We start from the raw sequence: 23,303 nt of genomic DNA on the forward strand, positions 1-23,303 counted from the left end.
TTTTTCTACTATAGCACGTTGCCTCTCCTATTGAAATTGGTATGTTTTTTATTTTAATTCCATGTTTCAGGGAGTGTATTTTCAAAAGAGCTATTGTGTTAAACTAATTGTTATAGTCTCAGTATGTTGTATTTTACTTAGGCCAAAACAACCTTCAAAATATTTCAAATGAATGAAGAACGACTTAAGATATCTATAAAAGATGCTTTGAGTGAAAATTCCCAACTTCAGGAAAGCCAGAAACAGGTTTGTACTGTAAAGGGACTCTTCAACTTGTGAGTATGTAATTATAAATGCACTGGGCATACTTGTGACTGACCCATGGTAGGGGGCTCAAGAGTAGATTCTTTCTGGAGACCAGAAAAGAGCAGGACAATCTCTTATTTATCCTGTGGTGTCTCTGTGTAGGTTACAGAGGTCTGTGTTTCTGGCTTCCTCTTCCCCCCAGGAGTGGAAGTAAGCCAGGGCGTTTTCAGCATTTTGATAATAACAGCAATTGGCATTTAGAACAAATCTTCAAAGCCGGACTGAAGAAGGGCCAGAGAATACCATGGGAGTTATTGTAGCTGTGGATCTGGGGCTTAAATATAGAAGCAGTGGTGGTAGCAGATCTAATGAGGATCTTTTACCCTGTTCTTCCCCTCCATGTATAGATGCTGCCTCATACTCAAGTATATTTCCTCTTCCACTCTTTTCCCAATACAATGATAATTTTTCAGTGAGAATTTTTTTTAGTGATTATATTATTTATGATTTTCTAAATATTACAACTGAGCTGCATGATGTGCTCTGATTACATATTGTTTCACCCAACATTTTATTTGCCCTAGTGTTAATAATTGTCATTTCCTTTATACCTATCTGTAATTCATCTGTAGTTCAGTCATATACATCTCTTCTAGAGATTATATAAATATCTTATTTATGTGTTCAAATGCTTTGGTTAATCTACTGATTTCATTTTTTCTTTGAAGCATTCCTTCCTGGGGTCTTCCACCCTCCTGGTCCAGTTTATTCTCTAGGTCTGCTGTACTTTTCTTGCCCTGAGACTTCACTTCACCTCCATCCTTCCCGTTGTCTGTCTTCTGTGTCAGATCTTCTCTTTTCTGTGTCTAAGACTTGCTCTTATGTGGTTAATTCCTTTGATTAGCTTCCTGAGAAAGAGGTATAGGAGGTAACTTTTACACAACTTGGAATGTCTTGTTCCCTCATACTTATTGACAGTTTGGTTGGGTATCTTCTGGGTTGAATTTTTTTTTCTTGAAATTTTGTCGTGATTGCTCCACTAAGGTCTTCATTGTCTAGTTTTGCTTTTGAGAGGTCAAATGCTATTTGGTTCACTAAAGCTTTTTTGTGATCTACTCTTTTCCCCTCTGGTGAGTTTTTATATTTTTCACTTTCATTGTTTCCAGTTCTCTGAAATTTCATAATGATATGCCTTAATGTGGGTCTTTTTCTATACACTTGTAGGCTACTCTCAGTCTGGAAACTCCTGCTCTTGATTCAGTTTTGGGAAATTTAAATGAATTACTTCCTACTTTTTTGGATATATTTTATATGATATATGAAATTATTTGAAAATGTCTTTTTTGGTTTTCTTTGTGTCTGTGGAACCTTTGTTCATTTAGTATTCTCCAGCATTTTTCCCTTGTAAGAGTTTTGTTTTGCTTATGACTTTTTCTGATTTCATGGATGCAGTATCTTACTTTGCTGACAACATTATGGTTTTTTTTCCTCTCTTTTTTAATGTGGTTTTCAGTTTCCTGAGTTGCCTTGTTTCCTTTAAGTTTATTTTCTGTTTTAGTGTATGTCTTAACATCTGAGAGTTTCTTTTTTTCAGCTATTTGGCGATTCATTGGTGTTTGCTCATTTAAGAATGAAGCTCTCCAAACTGAATTGAAAACTCTGTGTGTGTTTCTTGTGGGCCCTTCTACAGGGTAACTTGCCTAGGGTGTTTTATTGGAGGATGCTCAGTTGTTATCCAAAGACCATTTTCTGTAGGGATGACTCCTCTGCAGTTTCCATTTGGGAGGTATAAGCCTGTTTGCCAACATTGAGGTAACCAGTTTAGTCAAGTATGGGGACTGGTATCTCACTATTCAGTAAGTCAACTTTTGCTTAATGTTTTTGTTTTCAACGTGTTATGAACACCTTCACCTGGGTCATGTGTCCCAGAGTTCAGGTTCCGTTCTCCAGAGACTAACCCTCCAGGCTTTTGCTAGATGTGTGTGTGTGTGTGTGTGTGTGTGTGTGCACGTGCCTGTGTGCATGCATGTGAAAGACTGTGGGGTTTGGGGGAGGGAGGAGTGGATTGAGAATTGGAACGTGTGCATATGTATGTGCAGGAAGAACGGGGGATTTTCTAACTACGTACAGACTTTTGAGCAGTTCTCCTTTTTTCATTCTACTTATACCCTAGTACTTGTGCCTCCAAGTCTTGGGCCTTTCTGGGTTGTTTCAGATCAGCCTTTTAGACTGTTCTGTCTTTTGCCTTAGATTTCGGTTCTGTCTAGTATCTTACCATGCTTGCATCTCTTTTCACTTTTCACTTGGAGAACTATTGTTTTCTTTATTACCTTTCCTCTTTTTCCTGTCTGTCATCTTAGTAGATTTTAGGAGAAAGTGGTGGTAAACCCTGTATTAAATCTTCTATATTATAATCAAAAATGACTTTTTTTTTTTTTTTGCTGTGCCCCGTGGAAGTTTCTGGGCTGGGGATCAGACCTGTGCCACAGCAAAACCCAAACCTGTGCTGCAGCAAAACCCAACCTGCTGCACCATAGAAGAACTCCAAACTGTCTTACACTACAGCTGCTTTTATCTAACACCTTTTTAATCACAAAAGTTCTTGAAATAAACTATTCTATATTCATTGATTCCGCATTCTAATACACTCCTTCTTTTACTTTATCATACATCATTCTGTGTAGCAGTCTCTTTAGTAACTCACTAGAGACTCCCTAATCACCAAATCTAGGTTGTATTCTTTAATTCTCATTTATTTTTATCTGGCAGTGTTATTATATGCATGGAAAAGGATTCGTTTTTGTGGTGCTAGCAATTGTCTTAGGTGTGCATAGAAACCCAACAATTACTAGTTGATAGAGTTTTAAAGATTAAATAAATTTGGCCTTTTTTTTTTTTCCAGTATATATATGGCCGATTCTTTTGCAAATTGTTTACTTATTCTTTTCATCTTTTTTTATGGGGGTGTCTTTTTTTCTTACTTTTTTTTGAGTTTCCATTTTTATTTATTAAAAAAATTTTTTGTTATCATTGACTTACAATGTTCTGTAGCAAAGTGACCTAGTCGTACATATATATACATTCTTTTTCTCACATCCTCAATCATGTTCCAACACAGGTGATTAGATATATTGTTCCCTGTGCTATACAGCAATCTCATTGACTTCTAAGAGCTCTTTGCCGTTTAAGGTTATTAATCCTTTCTAATTACCTGTTTGTTTTTTTTTATTAAAGTATATTTGATTTGCAGTGTTGTGCCACTTTCTGCTATACAGCAAAGTGATGCAGATATATATTAAAAATATGTAGGTATAGAAATACAGATATATGGATATATACATACATGCATATACATAAACATTCTTTCTTATATTCTCTTCCGTCATGGTCTGTCCCAGGAGATTGGATATAGTTCCTGGTGCTATGCCGTAGGGCTTTGTTGTTTATCCTTGGTAAAAGTTTGCATCTTCTAACCCTGTACTTGCTTGTTTTTAAATTTTATTTATTTTTTGATTTGCAAAGCTTTTAAGCACTATGTAGTCTGCCTTTTACAATGATCTTTAACCTTTTATGTTGTGTTCTGAAAGTCCTCTCCTATAAAAGTATATGTAGTAAAAGATTATTTATGCAAAATTTGATCTTTTCTAGTTTAATGGTATTTCTGAAGGTTAGTTAACTACAAACTGGCACATGATTAAAAACAACAGATTTTAATACAAAGTGTGGCATGTTATATGAGCTATAAGGGATGGTAAGGAATAGGCATATATAACATACATTTCTCTCATAAAACCTTTTATTTGATATACATTTATTATGTAATTTGTTGAAGAATGTTTATCTGTTATTTTACATTACTCCTGTTTTGAAAGTTCTTTGAAAATAGGAGCTCTTTCTTCCTTCCCTTCTTTCCTCATTCCATTTCTCTTTTCCTCCTTCTTTCCTTCCTTTGCTTTCCCTTCTCACTAACACATTGTGTTGTATAATATTTATTAGTGGAACACCTAGATATATAAATAAGATGCATCTACACATGAGTATAAGATAATGAGTTGCTTTTCCTTTTGTGAGGTTCTATTAAGGATGTACCTTAGATACATAAGTTAAGTGAACCTACCTATATATGATGAGATGAGTTGGTTTTCTTTTTGTGTGCTGTTTGAATTTTAGCTTTTACAAGAAGCTGAAGAATGGAGAGAACGAGTGAATGAACTTAATAAACAGAAAATGACATTTGAAGACTCCAGAGCACATGTGGAACAAGTTCTGTGTGATAAAGAAAATCAGATTAAGGTAAATGGCCCTCTGGTTTAGTGACTGAGTTAGCTAGAATTTTATACTAATTCTGAAACTTGAAAAATTTTGTTTTTAGCAGCTTTATTTTGATAATTTATTTGGCATAATTTGAGGAGGTACACTATTTGACATATGTTCTAGTTTGTACCAGTATTGTTATCCTTGCTGCCAAATGCTCCTTGAAGGCTTGTAGATTTGTGATATGTGTGTGTGTATATATATATATATATATATATATGTATTTACATTCTATGTGTCCTTTTTCTCCCCTTTATGTATTTTAGCCAAGGCATTTAATGAAAAAAGGCAAAGAATATTCGATTTTTACCTTTTATCTTAAGACTGTCATTTTTTTGTTGTTGATAAGAGGGTGAAAAGTATTTTAGAAATTTGACAAAGTTATGTGTGTTGGCTGAATATCTTTAATATCTAGATTAACTGCTAGATTTTCACAAAGGTGATTACTTTAAATAAATCTAATTGAAATTTGACTCCATTAGGAATAAAATAATTGGTATTATTTTAGGATTTGTTGATTTTTTTCTTTTTTTCCTATTCCCTATCTCTCCCTCCTACTGCTTTTTCCCACCTGTTCTTTTAAATCTTATGCTTTCAAGCTGCAAACAGATACTCAGGTGTGAGTATTAAATAATAAGATATAAGATATAAAACTAACAATCTTAACAGTTAAGTGGATGTTGTCATCTTGAAAGCTATACATTTATGCTATTTTTGCTACTAAAAATGTTTTTGAGATTCCATTTTTAGGAATTGTACTCATAATTTGGCATATTGTTTTATTTTTTTTCCCCTAAACTTACTTTACTAAAGGACTTGGGATTCTTCCTAACAGAACAAGAATGAGATGATAATCTCAAGCTCTTCTCAAAGCTGTAGGCCATCATATTTGTGCCTGGAACTCTCAAGAGGGAGGAGATCGAAGGGTGGAAATTGTAGAGCAGAATGGGTTTTTAGGTGGGTCCTTCCACAGAAATACATAGAACAGTCTATTTTATTCTTTTTGTGTAAGAAAATCTTCCTTTATAAAAAAAAAATTCAAAAATACTGTTGGAAATTCTCTAATGTTCGAATTCCGATTTTCTATTTTTTCTTTGTCAGTTGAGCTCCTTAGGTAGTTGTTTACTTGAATAAATCAAATCTGAAATCGGTGGTCTTGTCACATATATCATGTACCTCACTTGAGGATTTGTTTGACCACACGAAATTTACTGTCGTGTTAATGACCATTCTTATTGTGCCAAGTGAGAAATAGCATATAAGAAAATGTTTTGTTCCTTGATAGTCATGTCACACATTTAGCAAAAATTGGCATATCAAGTATTGTATTTGATTTAGGAATAACCTGCTTTGGTTTTTCACTTGCAGAGTTTAAATAGAGTGTTAGTTTTTGAGAGTATTTACGTATTTTATGCCAGGTGGACCAGAAGAGCTCTATATAACTGTTAGTAATGTGGATTGATGTTTGGACTACAACTATACATTCAAAAGTTGTAAATTCGTTAGCATATGACATGACCCTCTCTCTTTTTTTTTCCCCCTTTTGCTAAATGTCAAGTCTCTGACTGAGCGCTTGCTAAAGATGAAAGATTGGTCTGCTGTGCTTGGAGAAGACATAACAAATGATGATAACTTGGACTTGGAAATGAAGAATGATTCAGAAAATGGTACATACTTAATATCTAAGTCATGACTCATCCTCTGTTGCTGCAAATGATAATGGCTCTTGTATTTCCTTTCTAGTTTCCCATGTGCACCATGTTCTCTATGTACTTGTATAATACCTTGTCTCTCTCTCACTATCCATATAGTTACATTTCAGCTGAGATAACACCTTTAATGGTATATCTTTCTCATCCTCTCAGACAAACCTACAGCCTCTCTTCCCTCTGTTCTTTTTATATGTTGTACATTATAGCAGCCTTCACATTGCGTCCTAGTCATTTCCATGCCCGTTTTTCTGAACCGTAAGCTAATTACAATGGATAGGTGAGTAGTTTGAAAAATGGGTGTTAGATAAATGATTGTCTCAGGATACTTTTTTTGCTTTAGGTAGATGGTTCAGATGGCTACAGTATTTTAATGTAGGCCATCTCGAATTCATATTGCCATTGCTGATTGCCATCTGGAAACTCAGCAGAATTATGTTCAGTATAGCCACTTAGTGTGTTTTCAGACCAATTCCTTTGACTTAAAAAAGGAACACCTTGGAGTTCCCGTCATAGCTCAGTGGTAATGAACCCGACTAGGATCCATGAGGCCGCAGGTTCGATTCCTGGCCTCAGTGGGTTAAGGATCTGGCATTGCAGTGAGCAGTGGTGCAGGTTGCAGAAGCAGCTTGAATCTGGCATTGCTGAGGCTGTGGCATAGGCCAGCAGCTGTAGCTCCAAGTTGACCCCTGGCCTGGGAACTTCCATATGCTATGACATAATTATAGACTCACAGGTAATTGTAAAATCGTATAGAGAGGTCTCGCGTATCCTCATCCAGTTTCTGCCAGTGATAGTTCTTTCTGACCTTTATGCCCTTTCTCTTTTCTCTCCCTCTATCCCATGTATAATTAACAAATTTATTAAGGAGGAAGTGTGATTTGTAAAAGATTTTCTTTGATGGTAACATTAATATGTTGGGAGAGGAGTTCCCGTAGTGGCGCAGTGGTTAACGAATCCGACTAGGAACCATGAGGTCGCGGGTTCGGTCCCTGCCCTTGCTCAGTGGGTTAACGATCCGGCGTTGCCGTGAGCTGTGGTGTAGGTTGCAGACGCGGCTCGGATCCCGCGTTGCTGTGGCTCTGGCGTAGGCCGGTGGCTACAGCTCCGATTCAACCCCTAGCCTGGGAATCTCCATATGCCGCAGGAGCGGCCCAAGAAATAGCAACAACAACAACAACAACCAAAAAAAAAAAAAAAAAAGGACAAAAAAATATGTTGGGAGAAAAGTACATTCCAAAGTACATACATAGAGTTCTGTTTATACTTTTCTACTTTATCTTGTAAGAAATAATACTTTTTCTACTTAGAATTCATGCTTTTTTAATATAGTTTTAATTTGGAATATAATTCCACTCATATTTTGTATGCTGAAGGATTCTAAGAATAACTGAGACTGTAGGCTGGATTTAGGGGAATACCAAACCTTTGTTATAACTCTGTTCTTGGAATTCGTGGTGAAGAACCTTGTTAGATGACACTATGGCCCTCCCAGTGCTTTTTTTGTTTAGCTTCCTTGGAGCAAGTTTGAGACTGTTCTGCTTCATACTGAATTCTTTATTATAGCAAGAAGAGGGATTATAAGGCTGTAATTGAGTGAACTAATGAAATCATTTGAATGTCTGTTGTGGTATTGCACTGTTTCCTCAATTTATTGCTATGTTTTTGTCTTTCACTGTAGATACTCTGCCAAAAGGAACTTTGAAGAAGCTGATTCATGCTGCTAAGGTTTGCATTACTACATAAGTATAAAGAATATAGAGAAAGAAGTAGGATATGGATTAAATCCATCTGTCTTTGTAACTGTTTTAAAGGCCATTTTATAGTTGCCATATAAGTGATCAGAATTTTCCTCAGTTGCTTTTTTCTTTTTTTAATAACTAGAAATTCATATTATTAATTTTTAGAATTTATCATAATAAGATTTTTCAAGGTGTGCACTCATTTCTTTGGATAAGGAATATATTAAAAATACATACTATATTTTCTCTCATGCTTCCTTTTTTTTTTTGAGCATTCTTCATCCTCTGGTCTCAGTGTTTGCTGATCCCCTATTGCCTCATGTCTTATTTTGAGAAGTAGATACTACCTTCATTTTCTTGTGGTTTATCCCTTCTCTTTTTCATCCTAGTAGTGGTGTCCTGGCCTTTATAGATCTATGGAAAATCTTAGTAACATAGTTTGAAGGTTACTTTAATCAAAACTTATGTGCTGAGTGGAAATAACCACTATTTAAGCATCTGTCACTGATCTTCTCTATTCCTGTTCTGAGATTTACAACTCTTGATGACTTTGCTAAACTTTCCAGGATGGAAGCCAAAATGTTGGTTTGTGTAGGCAGTAATTTCATCAGAGTGATAGAAGAGCTTTAAAGAGTTGGGATGGTATAGTGAGATTTTTTTGGAATAATTAATGTTTTTGTTTTTTTTTTTCTTCTCCTTCTCCCATTCTTTGAAGTTAAAAGCTTCTTTAAAAACTCTAGAAGGAGAAAGAAACCAAATTTACACTCAATTATCTGAAGTGGATAAAACAAAAGAAGATCTTACAGGTAAGTGATGTATGTACCTATATAAATAAAGCCGTTCTAAATAAATACATCTCCTTATAGAGAATTGTAAATTAACTGAATCAGTTATGGGGAGATACAGTTTGATTTTTTTTCACTTTTGCTTTTGTTAGTTATTTGTGAAAAGTTAGTCTTGTTTTTTTTTGTTGTTGTTGTTGTTGTTATTGGTAAAGCTATTTCATTTCCTCCATATTTATATAAAATTAATGGCATTATTTTTTTAAAAAAACATGTAAGACCAAGGAGTTCCCATCGTGGCTCAGTGGTAACAAATCTGACTAGCATCTATGAGGATGCAGGTTTGATCCCTCTCCTTGTTCAGTGGGTTAAGGATCTGGCATTGTTGTGAGCTGTGGTGTAGGTCTCAGATGAGGCTCAGATCTGGCGTGGCTGTGGCTGTGGCTGTGGCATAGGCTAGTGGCCACAGGCTACAGCTCCAATTTGACCCCTAGCCTGGGAACCTCCATATGTCATGGGTGTGACCCTAAAAAGCAAAAAAACCAAAAAAAAACCCCATGTAAAACCATACTTATTGATATGTGTGGTATGGTTTTATTAGATATTAAAAAGTAGCAAATTATAACTTAATTTAAAAAATTTTTTTATTTGCAAAATTGATTTTTAGTAGTGGTACTACTGTATTTTACAGCTCGTTCTACAGTATAGTTTTGTCCTTTAATATACATGCATAGAATATTAGCAAATACAAGAGTGAAGTGAGACCTGTAAAACTAGTTTTTTTCCATTGTAATCTTCTTAATTTATTTTGTTCATAGTGTTTTTTTTATTGTGAACAAATTCTGTTTGAAATTTTTTACATGATTTTTATTTTTGCCATTATAGCTGCTTTACAGTGTTCTGTCAGTTTTCTACTGTACATCAAAGTGACCCAGTTACACATACATACACATATATACATTCTTTTTCTCACATTATCCTCTGTCATGCTCTATCGCAGGTGCCTAGATAGAGTTACCAGTGCTGTACAGCAGGATCTCATTGCTTATCCACTCCAGATGCAATAGTTAGCATCTATTAGTTTGAAACTTTTTCAAGTTGATATAATTAACAGTCCATTTAAAAAAAAAAAGAATTCACCCTATTAGCATTTCAAAGTAAGAGGAGGACATTCTCAAATGTCAACCATGATTCTCTTTGAATACGGGATTATGGACAGATTTCTGTTTTCTTTTTACTCACATGTATTTTCAGAAATGTTTACAGTAAGTGAACTATATAATAAAACACTTCCTGAAAATGCTGAACTACCAGAAGTAAGATATTAAAAAAATTATTATAGCTCTGTTTATGTGACATTGGTAGTTGGATTTTTTCTGAATTTTGGAAAACATTAATCTTATCAGTAAAGTTGCTATATGCAAAGCATAGTACTAAAAACCATGGGTGATTTATAGGGGGAAAAGATACGGAGCATGCCTCAAGGAAGCTCTATTTTAACGCATTAATAGACTGTGAGAAACTGTAATAAGTGCCAGAATAGCAAGGAATTTGTTTACTAGTTACTCTATCACTTAATACAATTTCTTGGAAAGTTTTTATTTTCTAAAACTAAGTACTTAGAGACCTTGTGTATATGTGTACCCTTCTTCTAAATCTAACTTTGTTTTTTTAATGGGTCCTGAAAGATAAATTTCTGTAATAGATCTTCTATTCATAACAGGAAGTTTTTCTTCTAAACTGTTTTTCCTCTGATCCTGCATTTTTTTGGTAATCATTTATAGTACTCTTTTAAGATACAGAGGATTTGAAACAAAATAGATAAAGGTAGAAGTACAAAAATTTAAGTGTTGGTTTATTATTTTTTTTAATAGGGATAATCAATTTTAATAGAAATAATAGTCAACATGAATGTCTTTTTAATAATGGCTTGTTGGAGTTCCCGTCATGGCTTAGTGGTTAATGAATCTGACTTGTAACTATGAGGTTGTGGGTTTGATCCTGCCCTTGCTCAGTGGGTTAAGAATCCGGCATTGCCATGAGCTGTGGTGTAGGTTGCAGACGCGGCTCGGATCTGGCATTGCTGTGGCTGTGGTCTAGGCCATCGGCCACAGCTCCTATTCGACCCCTAGCCTGGGAACCTCCTTATGCTGCAGGTGCAGCCCTAAAAAGACAAAAGACAAAAAAAAAAAAAAAAAAAAAAAAAAGACAAAAAAAGATGTGTTAAGAATTGTTCAGACTTAATAATAGCAATGGCTTAAAGCTTAGGTCAACAGACTTTTCAACTGATGTAGACTTGAATATTTCTGTGGAAATTTCCTATGCATTTAATCATTTAATGTTAAAGTATTTACTTAGACTATCATTTTTTTTGGTGTGTACAACTGATTAATAGACATTTTAGAGTAATTATATACCAATACATATAATTAATAAAATCTTAATGCTTGTTAATATGATTTTGAAACTGTCCTCTTGAAAATGAGTGAGTTTTGCAGTGTTTTTTGTTTTTTTTTTAAGATATGTGGTGGTGATTCACGAACTTATTTTGGGAGATGACACCTCAATCTTAGAGGAGTTAAGAGTTAGGTTATTTTGGAAGAGAAATGAGATTTTCAAAACAGTTGGTGCACTAATTATAAAATTTTCGTAATTACTTAGAATTGTTAATTTTAGTTTCCATAGATGATTCTTTTAGATGGTTTAGCAGTTGAAACAAAGCTAAAGTTGGTATTCTTGTCTCTAGTCTTGATCTGGTTTAACCTAGCAGGACTTTGTAGTGCTTGTTATCAGAAGATCCAAATTTTTGCCTTGACGTGTATATCAAAGTTTTGGCTTAAAAAGGAGGCTGGGTAGAAGTTAAGTGTTAACAGATATACTTTATGCTAAATAAAAACAGGCATTGTTCGTCATGTGAAAATACTTTTATAGAAAATATTGAGCTAAGTATTGAACTGTTTGCCTTCAAAACCGTTACCACCAAAACCTTGAGAATTTTAGTGGCTTTTGGCTCCCAGACTGAAAACTAGATGCTAGAATTAGAATACTGGGAGTTTCCACTGTGTTGCAGCGGGTTAAGAATCTGACTACAGTGTCTTGGGTCACTGTGGAGGTGCGGGTTCAATACGTGGCCTGATACAGTGTGTTAAAGGATCCAGCATTGTTGTAGATGTGGCATAGGTCACAGCTGTGGCTTGAATTCAGTCCCTGGCCTGAGAACTTCCATGTGCTGTGGGTGCAGCCATTTAAAAAAATAAAAAGAATTTAAAAAAAGAATGTTGAAGGTTTTAAGAAATCTTTTTTTTTTTTTTTTTTTTTGTCTTTTGTTGTTGTTGCTATCTCTTGGGCCGCTTCCGCGGCATATGGAGGTTCCCAGGCTAGGGGTCGAATCGGAGCTGTAGCCACCGGCCTACGCCAGAGGCACAGCAACGCAGGATCCGAGCCGCGTCTGCAACCTACACCACAGCTCACGGCAACGCCGGATCGTTAACCCACTGAGCAAGGGCAGGGACCGAACCCGCAACCTCATGGTTCCTAGTCGGATTCGTTAACCACTGCGCCATGACGGGAACTCCAAGAAATCTTTAAGTAAAAAAAATTTATAGCAAGTTCTATAGCTCTTTAATTAAAATATTAAAAGTATTTAGTTGAACAAAATACAGATTTTCTCTTGGAAAGAATTTAGTGTATTATTATTTTTGGTAATTTTTATTCTTCTGAAATGTTAATGTGCAATACAGAATATTTGCTCCTTTGTGATTTTAAAAATGTTTCTATAGAATGTATTGAAAACCTCCAGACTGAACAAGCATCTTTACAGTCAGAAAATACACAGTTTGAGAATGAGATTCAAAAGCTTCAGCAGAAACTTAAAGTAATGACTGAACTGTATCAAGAAAATGAAATGACACTTCACAGGTAATAAAAATTACATTGGTAACTCCACTAAATGGGAAGTAAAATAGTTTCAAAATGTTTGATTATAGAATTTTAACAAGTAATGTTTAATACTTCAAAGAAAAAAGATACTGTCTGTAGATACTCAAAGCAGGGATGGGAGGCTGAGTAGAATCCTAGCTGTATGTGTGTTACATTGTGATTTCATTCATTAGTTTGCAGTGTTTTGAATTCTCAGTTTCCATCATTAATGAATTCACTCAAATGCAAAGGGAGGGTGCATAGACTTTGCCTCTCACCTGGAGGGGTGTCAAAGAATTTCTGGCCATTTTAAATCTACACAGTCTGAAAGAACACACCTCTCTTCCATCTCTAAGCCCACCACACTTTCATGCTTTTCCTAAGGAGATCACTTTTATTTTCTTATAACACTTATGAAATGATTGACCCGGGAAGTGCTTTCTCAGAGATTGTTAATATAGTGTGAAGAATGGAAAACATTTGCCATTATCCTGTAGAATTTCTTCAGTGATTTGTCATGTTCTTCCCCAAAGATTATGAGAAAAGATGAGACATCTACAATTAGAACTCCAAATGTGTTTTCCTGTGGTGTTCAAAAAGTATTTCTTAACACAATTGTGTAAGTCAACTATACTCCGGTAAAATAAAAAAAAAAAAAAGTGTTTATTGAGGGACCAGTGTTATTAATGTCACTGTGTGAAATAGTATGGCTAATAACAATGTTATTTATGATACAGTGTGAAACAGCATGGTAATGTATAATGGAGTCACTAATTGCTAGCTCTATATATAGGCCTTGGTCTAGTTATGTAATTTCTCTATGCTTCATTTTTCTTTTTGTAAACAGTACTACTCTTATAGAGCCATTGTGATAATAAGATAATATATGTAAAGGTGTAAGAAGAGCTTCTGGCACATACTCAAGGGCTCATTAAATTAGCTATTATTGTTAAAAGAACTAGAAGTAGTAAGTTGGACTACTAATACTAAATTTTATTTACTTTGGATTCATTATGTATAAGTTTTTTTGTTTTGTGAACTGGCCTGGAAGCTCAGTCACTATTTTAACAACTTAACAACCAATTTAAAAATTATTAAAACATAATTCATTAATTGGTGACTAATTGTAATAATTATAATACTTCTTTATATACTAGAAGGCTTGGTAAATAATATGTAGTCAATATTTTTTATTAATGTTTACATTTGATAGTCTTATTTCTGTGATAAATTCTTACGGAAAACTCTTAACTTTTTTATTAAAGTATAATTGATTTACAATGTTTATTTAATTTCTGTTGTACAGCAAAGTGATCCAGATAAACACAGTTCCCTCATTGCTTATCCACTCTAGTTTTCTGAGGTCGCCTTGTATTGCTATAAACTTAACTCTTAGAATAGCTTTTGCTGTATCCCCTAGGTTTTGGAGTGTCGTATCTTTGTTGTCATTTGTTTCTAGGTTTTTTTTAATTTCCTCTCTGATTTCTTCAGTGATCCATTGGTTGTTTAGTAGCATGTAGTTTAGTCTCCACATGTTTGTGTTTCTTGCAGTTTGTTTCTTGTTGTTGATTTCCAGTCGTATAGCGTTGTGGTCAGAAAAGATGCTTGGTATGATTTCAATTTTCTTAAAGTTACCAAGGTTGGATTTGTAGCCCAGGATGTGATCAATCTTAGAGAATGTTCCATGTGCACTTGAGAAGAATGTGTATTCTGTTGCTTTTGGATGAAATGTCCTATAAATATCTCTTAAGTCCATCTGGTTTAATGCATCTTTCAGGGCCTGTGTTTCTTTATTGATTCTGTCTGGTTGATCTGTCCATTGCTGTAAGTGGGGTGTTAAAGTCCCCCATTATGATTGTGTTATTGTTGATTTGTCCTTTTAAGGTTGTAAGCAGTTGCCTTATATATTGTGGTGAACCTTTGTTGGGTGTGTAGATATTTAAAATTCTTATATCATCTTCTTGGATTGATCCTTTGATCATTATGTAATGGCTTTCTTTGTCCCTTAAAATATTCTTCATTTTAAAGTCTATTTTGTCTGGTATGAGTATTGCTACTCCAGCTTTCTTTTGATCCCCGTTTGCATGAAATATTTTCTTCCATCCTCTCACTTTCCATTTGTATGTGTCCCCAGAAGTGAAGTGGGTCTCTTAAAGACAGCATGTATATGGGTCTTGTTTTTGTATCCATTCAGCCAGTCTCTGTCTTTTGGTTGGGGCGTTTAGTCCATTAACATTTAAGGTAATTATTGATATATGCGTTCTTACTGCCATTTTATTAATTGCTTTGGATTTGTTTTTGTTGCTGTTTTTCCTTTCCTTCTTCTCTTGTTCTTTTCTGCCTAGAGAAGTTCCTTTAGTATTTGTTGTAAGGTTGGTTTAGTGTTGCTGAATTCTCTCAGTTTTTGCTTATCTGTGAAGGTTTTGATTTCTCCTTCAACTCTGAATGAGAGCCTTGCCAGGTAAAGTAATCTTGGTTGGAGGTTTTTTCCTTTCATCACGTTAAGTATATCATGCTACTTTCTTCTGGCCTGCAGAGTTTCAGCTGAAAAATCTGCCGATAACCTTATTGGGGTTCCCTTGTATGTTATTTGTTTCTTTTCCCTAGCTGCTTTCAAAATTTTCTCTTTAATTTTGGTCGTTTGATTAATATGTGTCTTGGGGTGTTCCTCTTTGGGTTTATTTTATATAGTACTTGTTGTGCTTGCTGGATTTGAGTGAGTGGTTCCTTTCCCATGTTAGGGAAGTTTTCGGCTATTATCTCTTGGAATATTTTTTCTGTCCCCTTCTCTCTCTCTTCTCCTTCTGGCACCCCTATAATACGGATGTTGATGCGTTTAATGTTGTCCCAGAGTTCTCTGAGACTCTCTTCATTTGTTTTCAATCTTTTTTTTCTTTTCTGCTCCACATCAGTGATTTCCACTAATCTGTCCTCCACCTTGCTTATTCATTCTTCTGCCTCCTGTATTCTGCTGTTAGCTGCCTCTAGTGAATTTTTATTTCAGTTATTGTATTTTGAATCTCTTCTTGTTTAAGTTTTCTATCTTGTATCTCTTTGCTCAGTGTTTCCTGTAAGTTATCCCTCTTTGCCTCCAGTTTGTTTCCAATGTCTTGCATCATCTTCAGCATCAACAGTCTAAAATCTTTTTCCTGGAGGCTGAGAATCTCCTCATCACTTAGCTGTTTTTCTGGGGTTTTTCTTTTCTCCCTCATCTGAGTTATAGTTCTCTGTCTTTTCATTTTTATAGGTTTTTGGAGTGGTGACCTTTTTACAGATAATAGGGTTGTAGCTTCTCTTACTTCTTGTGTCTGCCCCCCTTGTGGCTGAAGTCAGTATGGGGGCTTGCTGTAGGCTTCCTGATGGGAGGGGCTGATGCCTGCCCACTGGTAGGTGGAGCTGATTCCTATCCCTGTGGTGGGTGGGGCTTAGTCTCTGGATGGGATTAGAGGCAGCTGTGTGCCTGAGGGGTCTTTAGGTAGCCTGTTTACTGAGGGGTGGGGCTGTGATCCCACCTGGGTTGTTGTTTGCCCTGGGGCTTCTCAGCAGCTGACTGATGGGTGGGGCCAGGTTTTCCCGAAATGACCACCTCCAGAGACAGGCAAGCTGCTGAATATTCCCTAGAGCTTTGCTTTCAATGTCCTTCCCTCACAACAAGCCACATTCACCCCTGTTTTCCCAGAATGTCTTCTAAGAACTGCAGTCAGGTTTGATCCAGATTCCTATGGAGACTTTCCTTTGCCCTGGGACCCAGTGCAATGTGAAAGTCTGTGTGTGCCTTTTAAGAATGGGGTCTCCATTTCCCCCAGTCCTGTGGAGCTCCTGTGCACAAGCCCCACTGGCCTTCAATGCCAGATGCTCCAGAGGCTCTTTTTCCCAGTGCCAGATCCCCACACATGAGGGTCTGATGTGGGGCTCTGAGCTCTCAGTCCTGTAGGTGAGTCTCTGTGAAGCAGTTAGTTTCCAATCTGTGAGGCTTCCCACCCAGGAGGTATGGGGTTGTTTATATCACGAAATCGCTCTTCCTACCTCCTGATGTGTCCTCCTCTTTTTCTTCTGGAGTAGGATATCTTTTTTAAGGTTTCCGGTCCATTTGGGTGAAGATTGCTCAGCCTTTAGTAGTGGACTTTGTTGTTTTTAGGAGAGAAGTTGAGCTCCAGTCCTTCTATTCCGCCATCTTAATCCCATCTCCCTGCTTATCCACTCTAAATGTAACAGTTCACATCCACTAACCCCAAACTCCCTGTCCATCCCACTCCATCCCCTCTCCACCATGACAACCACACGTCTGCCCTCCATGGTTGTGATCTGTTTCTGTTTTGTAGATAGGATCATTTTTGCCATATTTTAGATTCCACATATATTGAAACTTCTGTATTAGTAGTATGGTATTAGACAGGATGCTTTATGATTTCAGTTTGTAATATTAAATTCTACACTCAAGTTTATTGTTTTTCTTTGCATGTGATGTTTTTATTGATATTTGCAGATTGCTTTACGGGAAGCAGTAAAATAAGTCAGTTGTGAAATAAATAAAAATATAAAATTGATTATTTTATAACATAAAGTAAAAGAAATAAAACACTTTTTATTTTAAGGAAATTAACAGTCGAGGAAAATTACCGGTTAGAGAAGGAGGAGAAACTTTCCAAAGCTGATGAAAAGATCAGCCATGCTGTTGAAGAGTTGGAGACCTATAGGTATTGAATACATTTTACCACTTTCTTTTTGAGGTGGGGAGGGTATCAAAAAGCCCAATACCAGGAAAAAAAAAATCAATCCCCCCAAAAAAACTCCAAATATATTTTTGTTTCATTATTTTTCATTTTGATGTATTGCTTTTATGCCATTATATGAAAAATATAAAAAAGAAAAATCTTTCAGTGAGAGTTTGCGATTTTAAATCTCTCTCATTAGTTGGATTTGAATTATGGAGACTCGGTTTTATATTAATGTTAAGAACTTTATGAGTGTGATTAATTTTAAGGTCGTTCTTTGGTTCACATGGGGGTAGAATAGATATACTATTAATCAGTTCGAGAAGCATGCAACCAAAAGTAGAGTAAGCATCAGTTAAAGTTATGAGGAAGACTTATAAGACTATAAGACAATAAAAATTGAGCTAAGGTAAAATAATAGAAATAGTAACAACAGAGAAAATAAGGGGCATTCAGTGATAGTCCATATAGTTGTGATACTTCATTTTATTTTATTTTTTTCTTTTTAGGGCTGCACCCATGGCGTTTGGAGGTTCCCAGGCTAGGGGTTGAATCAGAGCTACAGCTGCCAGCCTACACTACAGCCACAATAATGCCAGATCCGAGCCACCTCTGTGACCTACATACACCACAGCTCATGAAAAAGCCAGATCCTTAACCCATAGAGCGAGGCCAGGGATCAAGCCCACAACCTCATGGTTCCTAGTTGGATTCATTTCTGCTGCGCCACAATGGGAACCCCGATACTTCATTTTACGTTAGTGAGAGTACGCTTAAGTTTTATCCAAAAGAAGGAATTGTGTTATTAATCTTATAAAGGTGATAAATTGATATTTTCTCAAAGATCATTAATGTCCTAGTGTTCTATTAAGATTCAGACATTTTCTCATAGATCATTAATTTCCTAGTGTTCTATTAAGATTGAGACATCTGAATAAATTTCCCAGTATCATGCTTTTTAAAAGTAAAAGTGAGGAGTTCCCATTGTGGCTCAGCTGGTTAGGAACCCAGTGTTGTCTCTGTGAGGATGTGGTTTTGATCCCTGGCCTTGCTTAGTAGATCAAGGATCCAGCATTGCAAGCTGCCACGTAGGTCACAGATGCAGTTTGGATCCCGTGTTGCTGTGGCTGTGGCATGGGTTGACAGCTGCAGCACTGATTCTACCCTTAGCTCAGGAACTTCCATATGTTGCAAGTGTGGCTATAAAAAGAAAAAGAAAAATGAATCAGTATACCGTCTAAATCTTTTCATGGGTAAACCCAAGTAGTATTACTCCTAAAGCTTAATTAATGTTGAAAGTATATTAGGAAAAAATTTACTTTATACTCTCATAAAGATGATTAACGTGGAGTAGAGTTACATGAAACCAAAGCACTATAGGTGTTTAATATTTTCAGTAGAAATAGTGTGTTCTATCATTTCTTAGTGTGTGTTAATAATAGAATGATTATTTATTCTTTATAGAAAGCGAGCCAGAGACCTAGAGGAAGAATTGGAGAGAACCATTCATTCTTATCAAGGACAGGTATGTGTGTGTATATCACTTAAAACAGTTGTGATTTGTTTGTATCTCTATTTTTATGTAGGAGTATAGTTGATGAGCTGTATATCTCTCTTGTGGTTTTAAATGTGGCTATGGAACATTTCTAAGGAGGCAGATATTTCAGAGACAAAAGACCTTTTTAAAGTTGCCATGTGAACTGCTGCTGCTTTGGGAATTTTGGTTGCATAAATAAATAGATAGCAGCGTTGGGGTCTGGCTAATTGTCTCTTAGTTGGCACCTCCTATTAATTATGGTATAAAATAGAAATATACTAGTCAAATATTTTAGTTGTCTTTACAATTCAGTTTTTGTTTTAAAAGTATAATAGACAATGTGTATGTGAAAATTTGTTTTACAGTGTTACTGACTTTTTAGTGATGCTCCAGTTATTTTTGAGTTTATGAGCTGTTACTAAATCATAGTGGTAGGCGTGAATTTTTTTTTTTTTTTTTTTTTTTTTTTTTAGGGCTGCATGCGCGGCATATAGAAGTTCCCAAGCTAGAGGTTGAATTGGAACTGAAGCTGCCAGCCTACACCACAGCCACAGCAACATGGCGTCTAAGCTGCTTCTGTGAACTATACCACAGCTCACGCAATGCCCGATCCCTGACCCACTGAGCAAGTCCAGGGATCGAACCTGCATCCTGATGGATACCAGTCAGGTTTGTTACTGCTGAGCCACAACGGAAACGCCAGGTGTGAATGTGTTTTGACGAAGAAAAACAGTTACAATAGTATTTAATGACTTTCTTTTTCAGAGTATTTCTCATGAGAAAAAAGCGCATGATAATTGGGTAAGTGTTAAATTTTCTAAGTTTCTTTTGTCAGATTGTTCTTTTCATAATTTAAATGATGAGTTTAAAAGGTACAATTTTACAACTGAGAATAAAGGTAGCATTTAAAGAAATCAATTCCTTTTAATTTTACCAGTAGTGAAATTGTTATGAACTAATACTTATCACACCATTTTTTATAAAATCTCATTTTTTCCTTCTCTGCTTTCAGTGCATTGCTTCTTTGCAAGGAGCTTATACTCTGTTTGGGGGGAGGTGTTGTAAAGTTCACAGACTTGTTTCAGGCACTAAATGGCCAACTAATTACTTGTGGACAAATTACTTAAAATTCCCTGGGCTTGTTACTCATCTATTAAGCAGTGAGATTAGACTAAGTGATAATCTAAAGTACCTTCTAGTTCTAAAAGTTATACAATTGAGGTATGCGATTAGCATGTTTTTTAAAACATTAAAACATTTAAAACATTAAAACATTGCTGTATCTGTGGCATAGGGAAGTTCCCAAGCTAGGTGTTGAATTGGAGCCATAGATGCCAGCCTCTGCCACAGCCACAGCAATGTCAGATCCAAGTTGCATCTGTGACCTATGCCATAGCTTGCAATAACACTGGATCTTTAGCCTACTGAGCGAGGCCAGAGATTGAACTTGCATCCTCATGGATACTAGTCGGGTTCTTAACCCACCAAGCCACAATAGGAACTCTCTCATTGTTGAATTACATGTTATGCATTACAAAAAAGACCATTGTGAGAAATGATAGGTCAGTGCTCCAGAGAAACTGAATGAGGAAGTGACAAGCATGTAGATTTTGGCTAATTACCAGAATGATCCCTCTAACATAAAAAATGGTTGTGATAGCTGGCCTTTGGAAGGCTTGTCCCTGAGGTGAAGCAGGTTGCACAGTGGGTGAATCTGGGGTCTGGAGTCAACCTGTCTTGGTTTCCTGGCTCTGTTACCTACCACCAGTTTCCTTAGCCAAGGCAAAAGATATCATTAATACCTATTTCATAGAGTTATTGTGATAATTAAATAGGATAATTCTGTTAGTACTCAGTAAATGTTAACTCTTAAATTATCACTGTTGTTACATTGAAGTTTGGAGGTATTTTTCTTGGAATGGAGATTTCAGTTTAGAGTGAGAAATTAGATATATTGAATGTCAAGATCCTTGGCAATTCTAAAATTTTACATGCTTTTGTATTGAGGGTTCAAGTGAAGATTTGTTACTGAATTAAGCTGGGCTTGAAGGTGAATTTAGTCTTCTTCACCACTCCTCACCACTTTCTAAATACTCAGATGCAGACTATATTTCAAAGAGATGTTTGTTAATATCTCTTATGCACTATACCTAAAGGCATTTTACATATATGACTCATTCAATCCACAGAATAACTCTGTGAAATACATATTATAATTCAGGTCTTACAGATGAGGAAACAGCCCCAAGGTCACATGATTAGAGAGTGAAGAGTGGAGATTGAAGTATTGATCTTGATCTTTTAGATTCTTTTTTTGGGGGGGGGGCTTTTTGGGCTGTACCCACGGCATATGTAAGTTCCCAGGCTAGGGGTCAAATGAGAGCTACAGCTGCCCGCCTGCGCCACAGCCATAGCAATGCGGGATCCAAGCCACATCTGTGATGTTTACCACAGCTCATGGCAATCCCAGATCTCTGACCCACTGAGCAAGGGCAGGGATTGAACCCACATCCTTGTGGATACTAGTCGGATTTGTTTCCACTGTACCACAGTGGGAACTCTTGACCTTTTAGAATCTAATCCTTGTACTTCTTCTTTTAGTGCATTGAATTTCTTGTTTAGTAAATAATGACATGGATTTTATTTTTTTTTAATTTTTATTTTTTAAAATTTATTTTTTCCGCTGTATATTTTTAACAATTTATTTTTTTTCCCGTTGCAATGACATTGATTTTAAATTAAAACATGCAGCAAACATGCCCTTCATGTCTCCAAGTGAAAAGATATTTTTTAGGTTTTATAAAAAAAATATACTCGTTGAACAAAAGTTCATGGCCTGTAGAAAAATATAGAGAAATAATCAGCAGTATTACTTTAATTTATTCCATACTTTTTTGAATACATTTAGACACAAAGCACATATATATATTTAAAAAAATAATAATGTTTTATAGCCTTTTTTTACTTAGTGTATCATAGGTATTTTTCTATGAACATTTTATAATTTATGTAAACCTTTCCCATTTTAAAAACTTTTATTTCCACTATTTTACTGTCATATATAATTTGATAATCTCAGATGTTACTTGATGGAGCATTTGTTTGCTCCATCCTGTAGATTTAATCTTTTCTTTCTTTAAACTTTCATAGTATTTTGTATTTGTGTGTGTGTATGTCCTGTGATAAGTGCTATGGTCATTTTTATTAGTCCTTACCAAAGAGTTAAGCTGCTTCATATAGGACTGTTTGTTTTTCCTTAACACTTGTACCTAATAAAATGCCTTGTTGCATATTGTAAGTATTCAGTCTCTGAATACACTGTTTTAGAATACAGTGTGGTTATTCACTGGAACTATAGTTTTTGTTAACATTTAGGTGTAAACTTTTCAAGTCAGAATCACTGCCATCAGTTCATTTTTATATTTTTTGTAGTATATTTTAATATATACCGTACTATAACCATAGCAGAACTTACTTTTAACTACACATTTTTTTGAGTAAGTTACACTATAGACATTTAGAAATAATTTTGGTTCTGTTATTAAAAGTTAAATGAATTGGTACTTTGTTGACTAAAGATGTTATGGTGTAGTAATCTTTTTTGTTAGTACAAAATTGTTTATGTGATTATATATGGGAAAAATTTATGCATAGAACCTTTCTGATAATGCTAAAATGTGGTTAAAGCATCTTTTTGGTGAATATTTGCCCCAAGTCAATTTTCATGTGTAGTTCACATTTTTAAGTGAACACATTTGATATACAGTTCTTTTTACCTGTTAAAAGTTATAGACTGAATTAATTTACCTACATTTTTTATAATTGTTACATTTGCCTAGTGGATTGGATTAGTTTAGCAGGTCTCCTGTTCTACACCCTGCTGCTTCTAATCTTGAGAGTCCACAGGATAACTGGGAAACAGGCATTGTTCTGTACAAGTTTAACCACTGCCCATAGCTGTTTGGGTATATTGCATGTTTTTGGTATAAACGTAAACTTAGTTTTCTGTAACATACATACTCTGACTTTTATTAGGTGAAAGTGTGATTAAACAAATGTAAAAGACTATGGAATATATATCTGTACTTAAATAAAATGTAGCATGCTTTAATTATATTCAGCCATTAAAAAAATGGCCTTTACCATCATGCTGTGAAACTTTTAGACCTTATGGTTTCACAGAATTACAGTGATTTCTTTCTAGAGATGATTACTTTGTTCCATAGCCTTTGCTGCCATGCATAATGATACTGAATCTCCATTCCTAAGCTTGGGTTTTATTACATTGCTCTTGTCGTTGTTATTTGGATATTTACTGCACCAAATAATGCTAATCCTCA

General features: G+C 35.5%; 1 protein-coding gene across 7 annotated transcripts in view; it reads left to right on the plus strand.

Annotated features, from left to right (window-relative positions):
* The window catches only part of MIA2 (MIA SH3 domain ER export factor 2), a 90,703-nt gene that overhangs the window by 39,445 nt on the left and 27,955 nt on the right, over positions 1-23,303 (plus strand). For all 7 annotated transcript variants that reach the window (XM_021073969.2, XM_021073975.2, XM_021073967.2 and 4 more), the window contains 9 exons: positions 142-246; positions 4,417-4,539; positions 6,119-6,227; positions 7,951-7,997; positions 8,727-8,817; positions 12,573-12,711; positions 17,307-17,408; positions 18,891-18,951; positions 19,729-19,764. In XM_021073969.2, the coding sequence (XP_020929628.1) occupies positions 142-246; positions 4,417-4,539; positions 6,119-6,227; positions 7,951-7,997; positions 8,727-8,817; positions 12,573-12,711; positions 17,307-17,408; positions 18,891-18,951; positions 19,729-19,764 (813 nt within the window). The remainder of the gene's footprint in view (positions 1-141; positions 247-4,416; positions 4,540-6,118; positions 6,228-7,950; positions 7,998-8,726; positions 8,818-12,572; positions 12,712-17,306; positions 17,409-18,890; positions 18,952-19,728; positions 19,765-23,303) is intronic.

This window comes from Sus scrofa, chromosome 1 (assembly GCF_054392235.1).
Source record: "Sus scrofa isolate SSC_HxYL_T2T_F1_AM1 chromosome 1, Sscrofa_HxYL_maternal_Yorkshire_Landrace_v2.0, whole genome shotgun sequence".
Lineage (NCBI taxonomy): Eukaryota > Metazoa > Chordata > Mammalia > Artiodactyla > Suidae > Sus > Sus scrofa.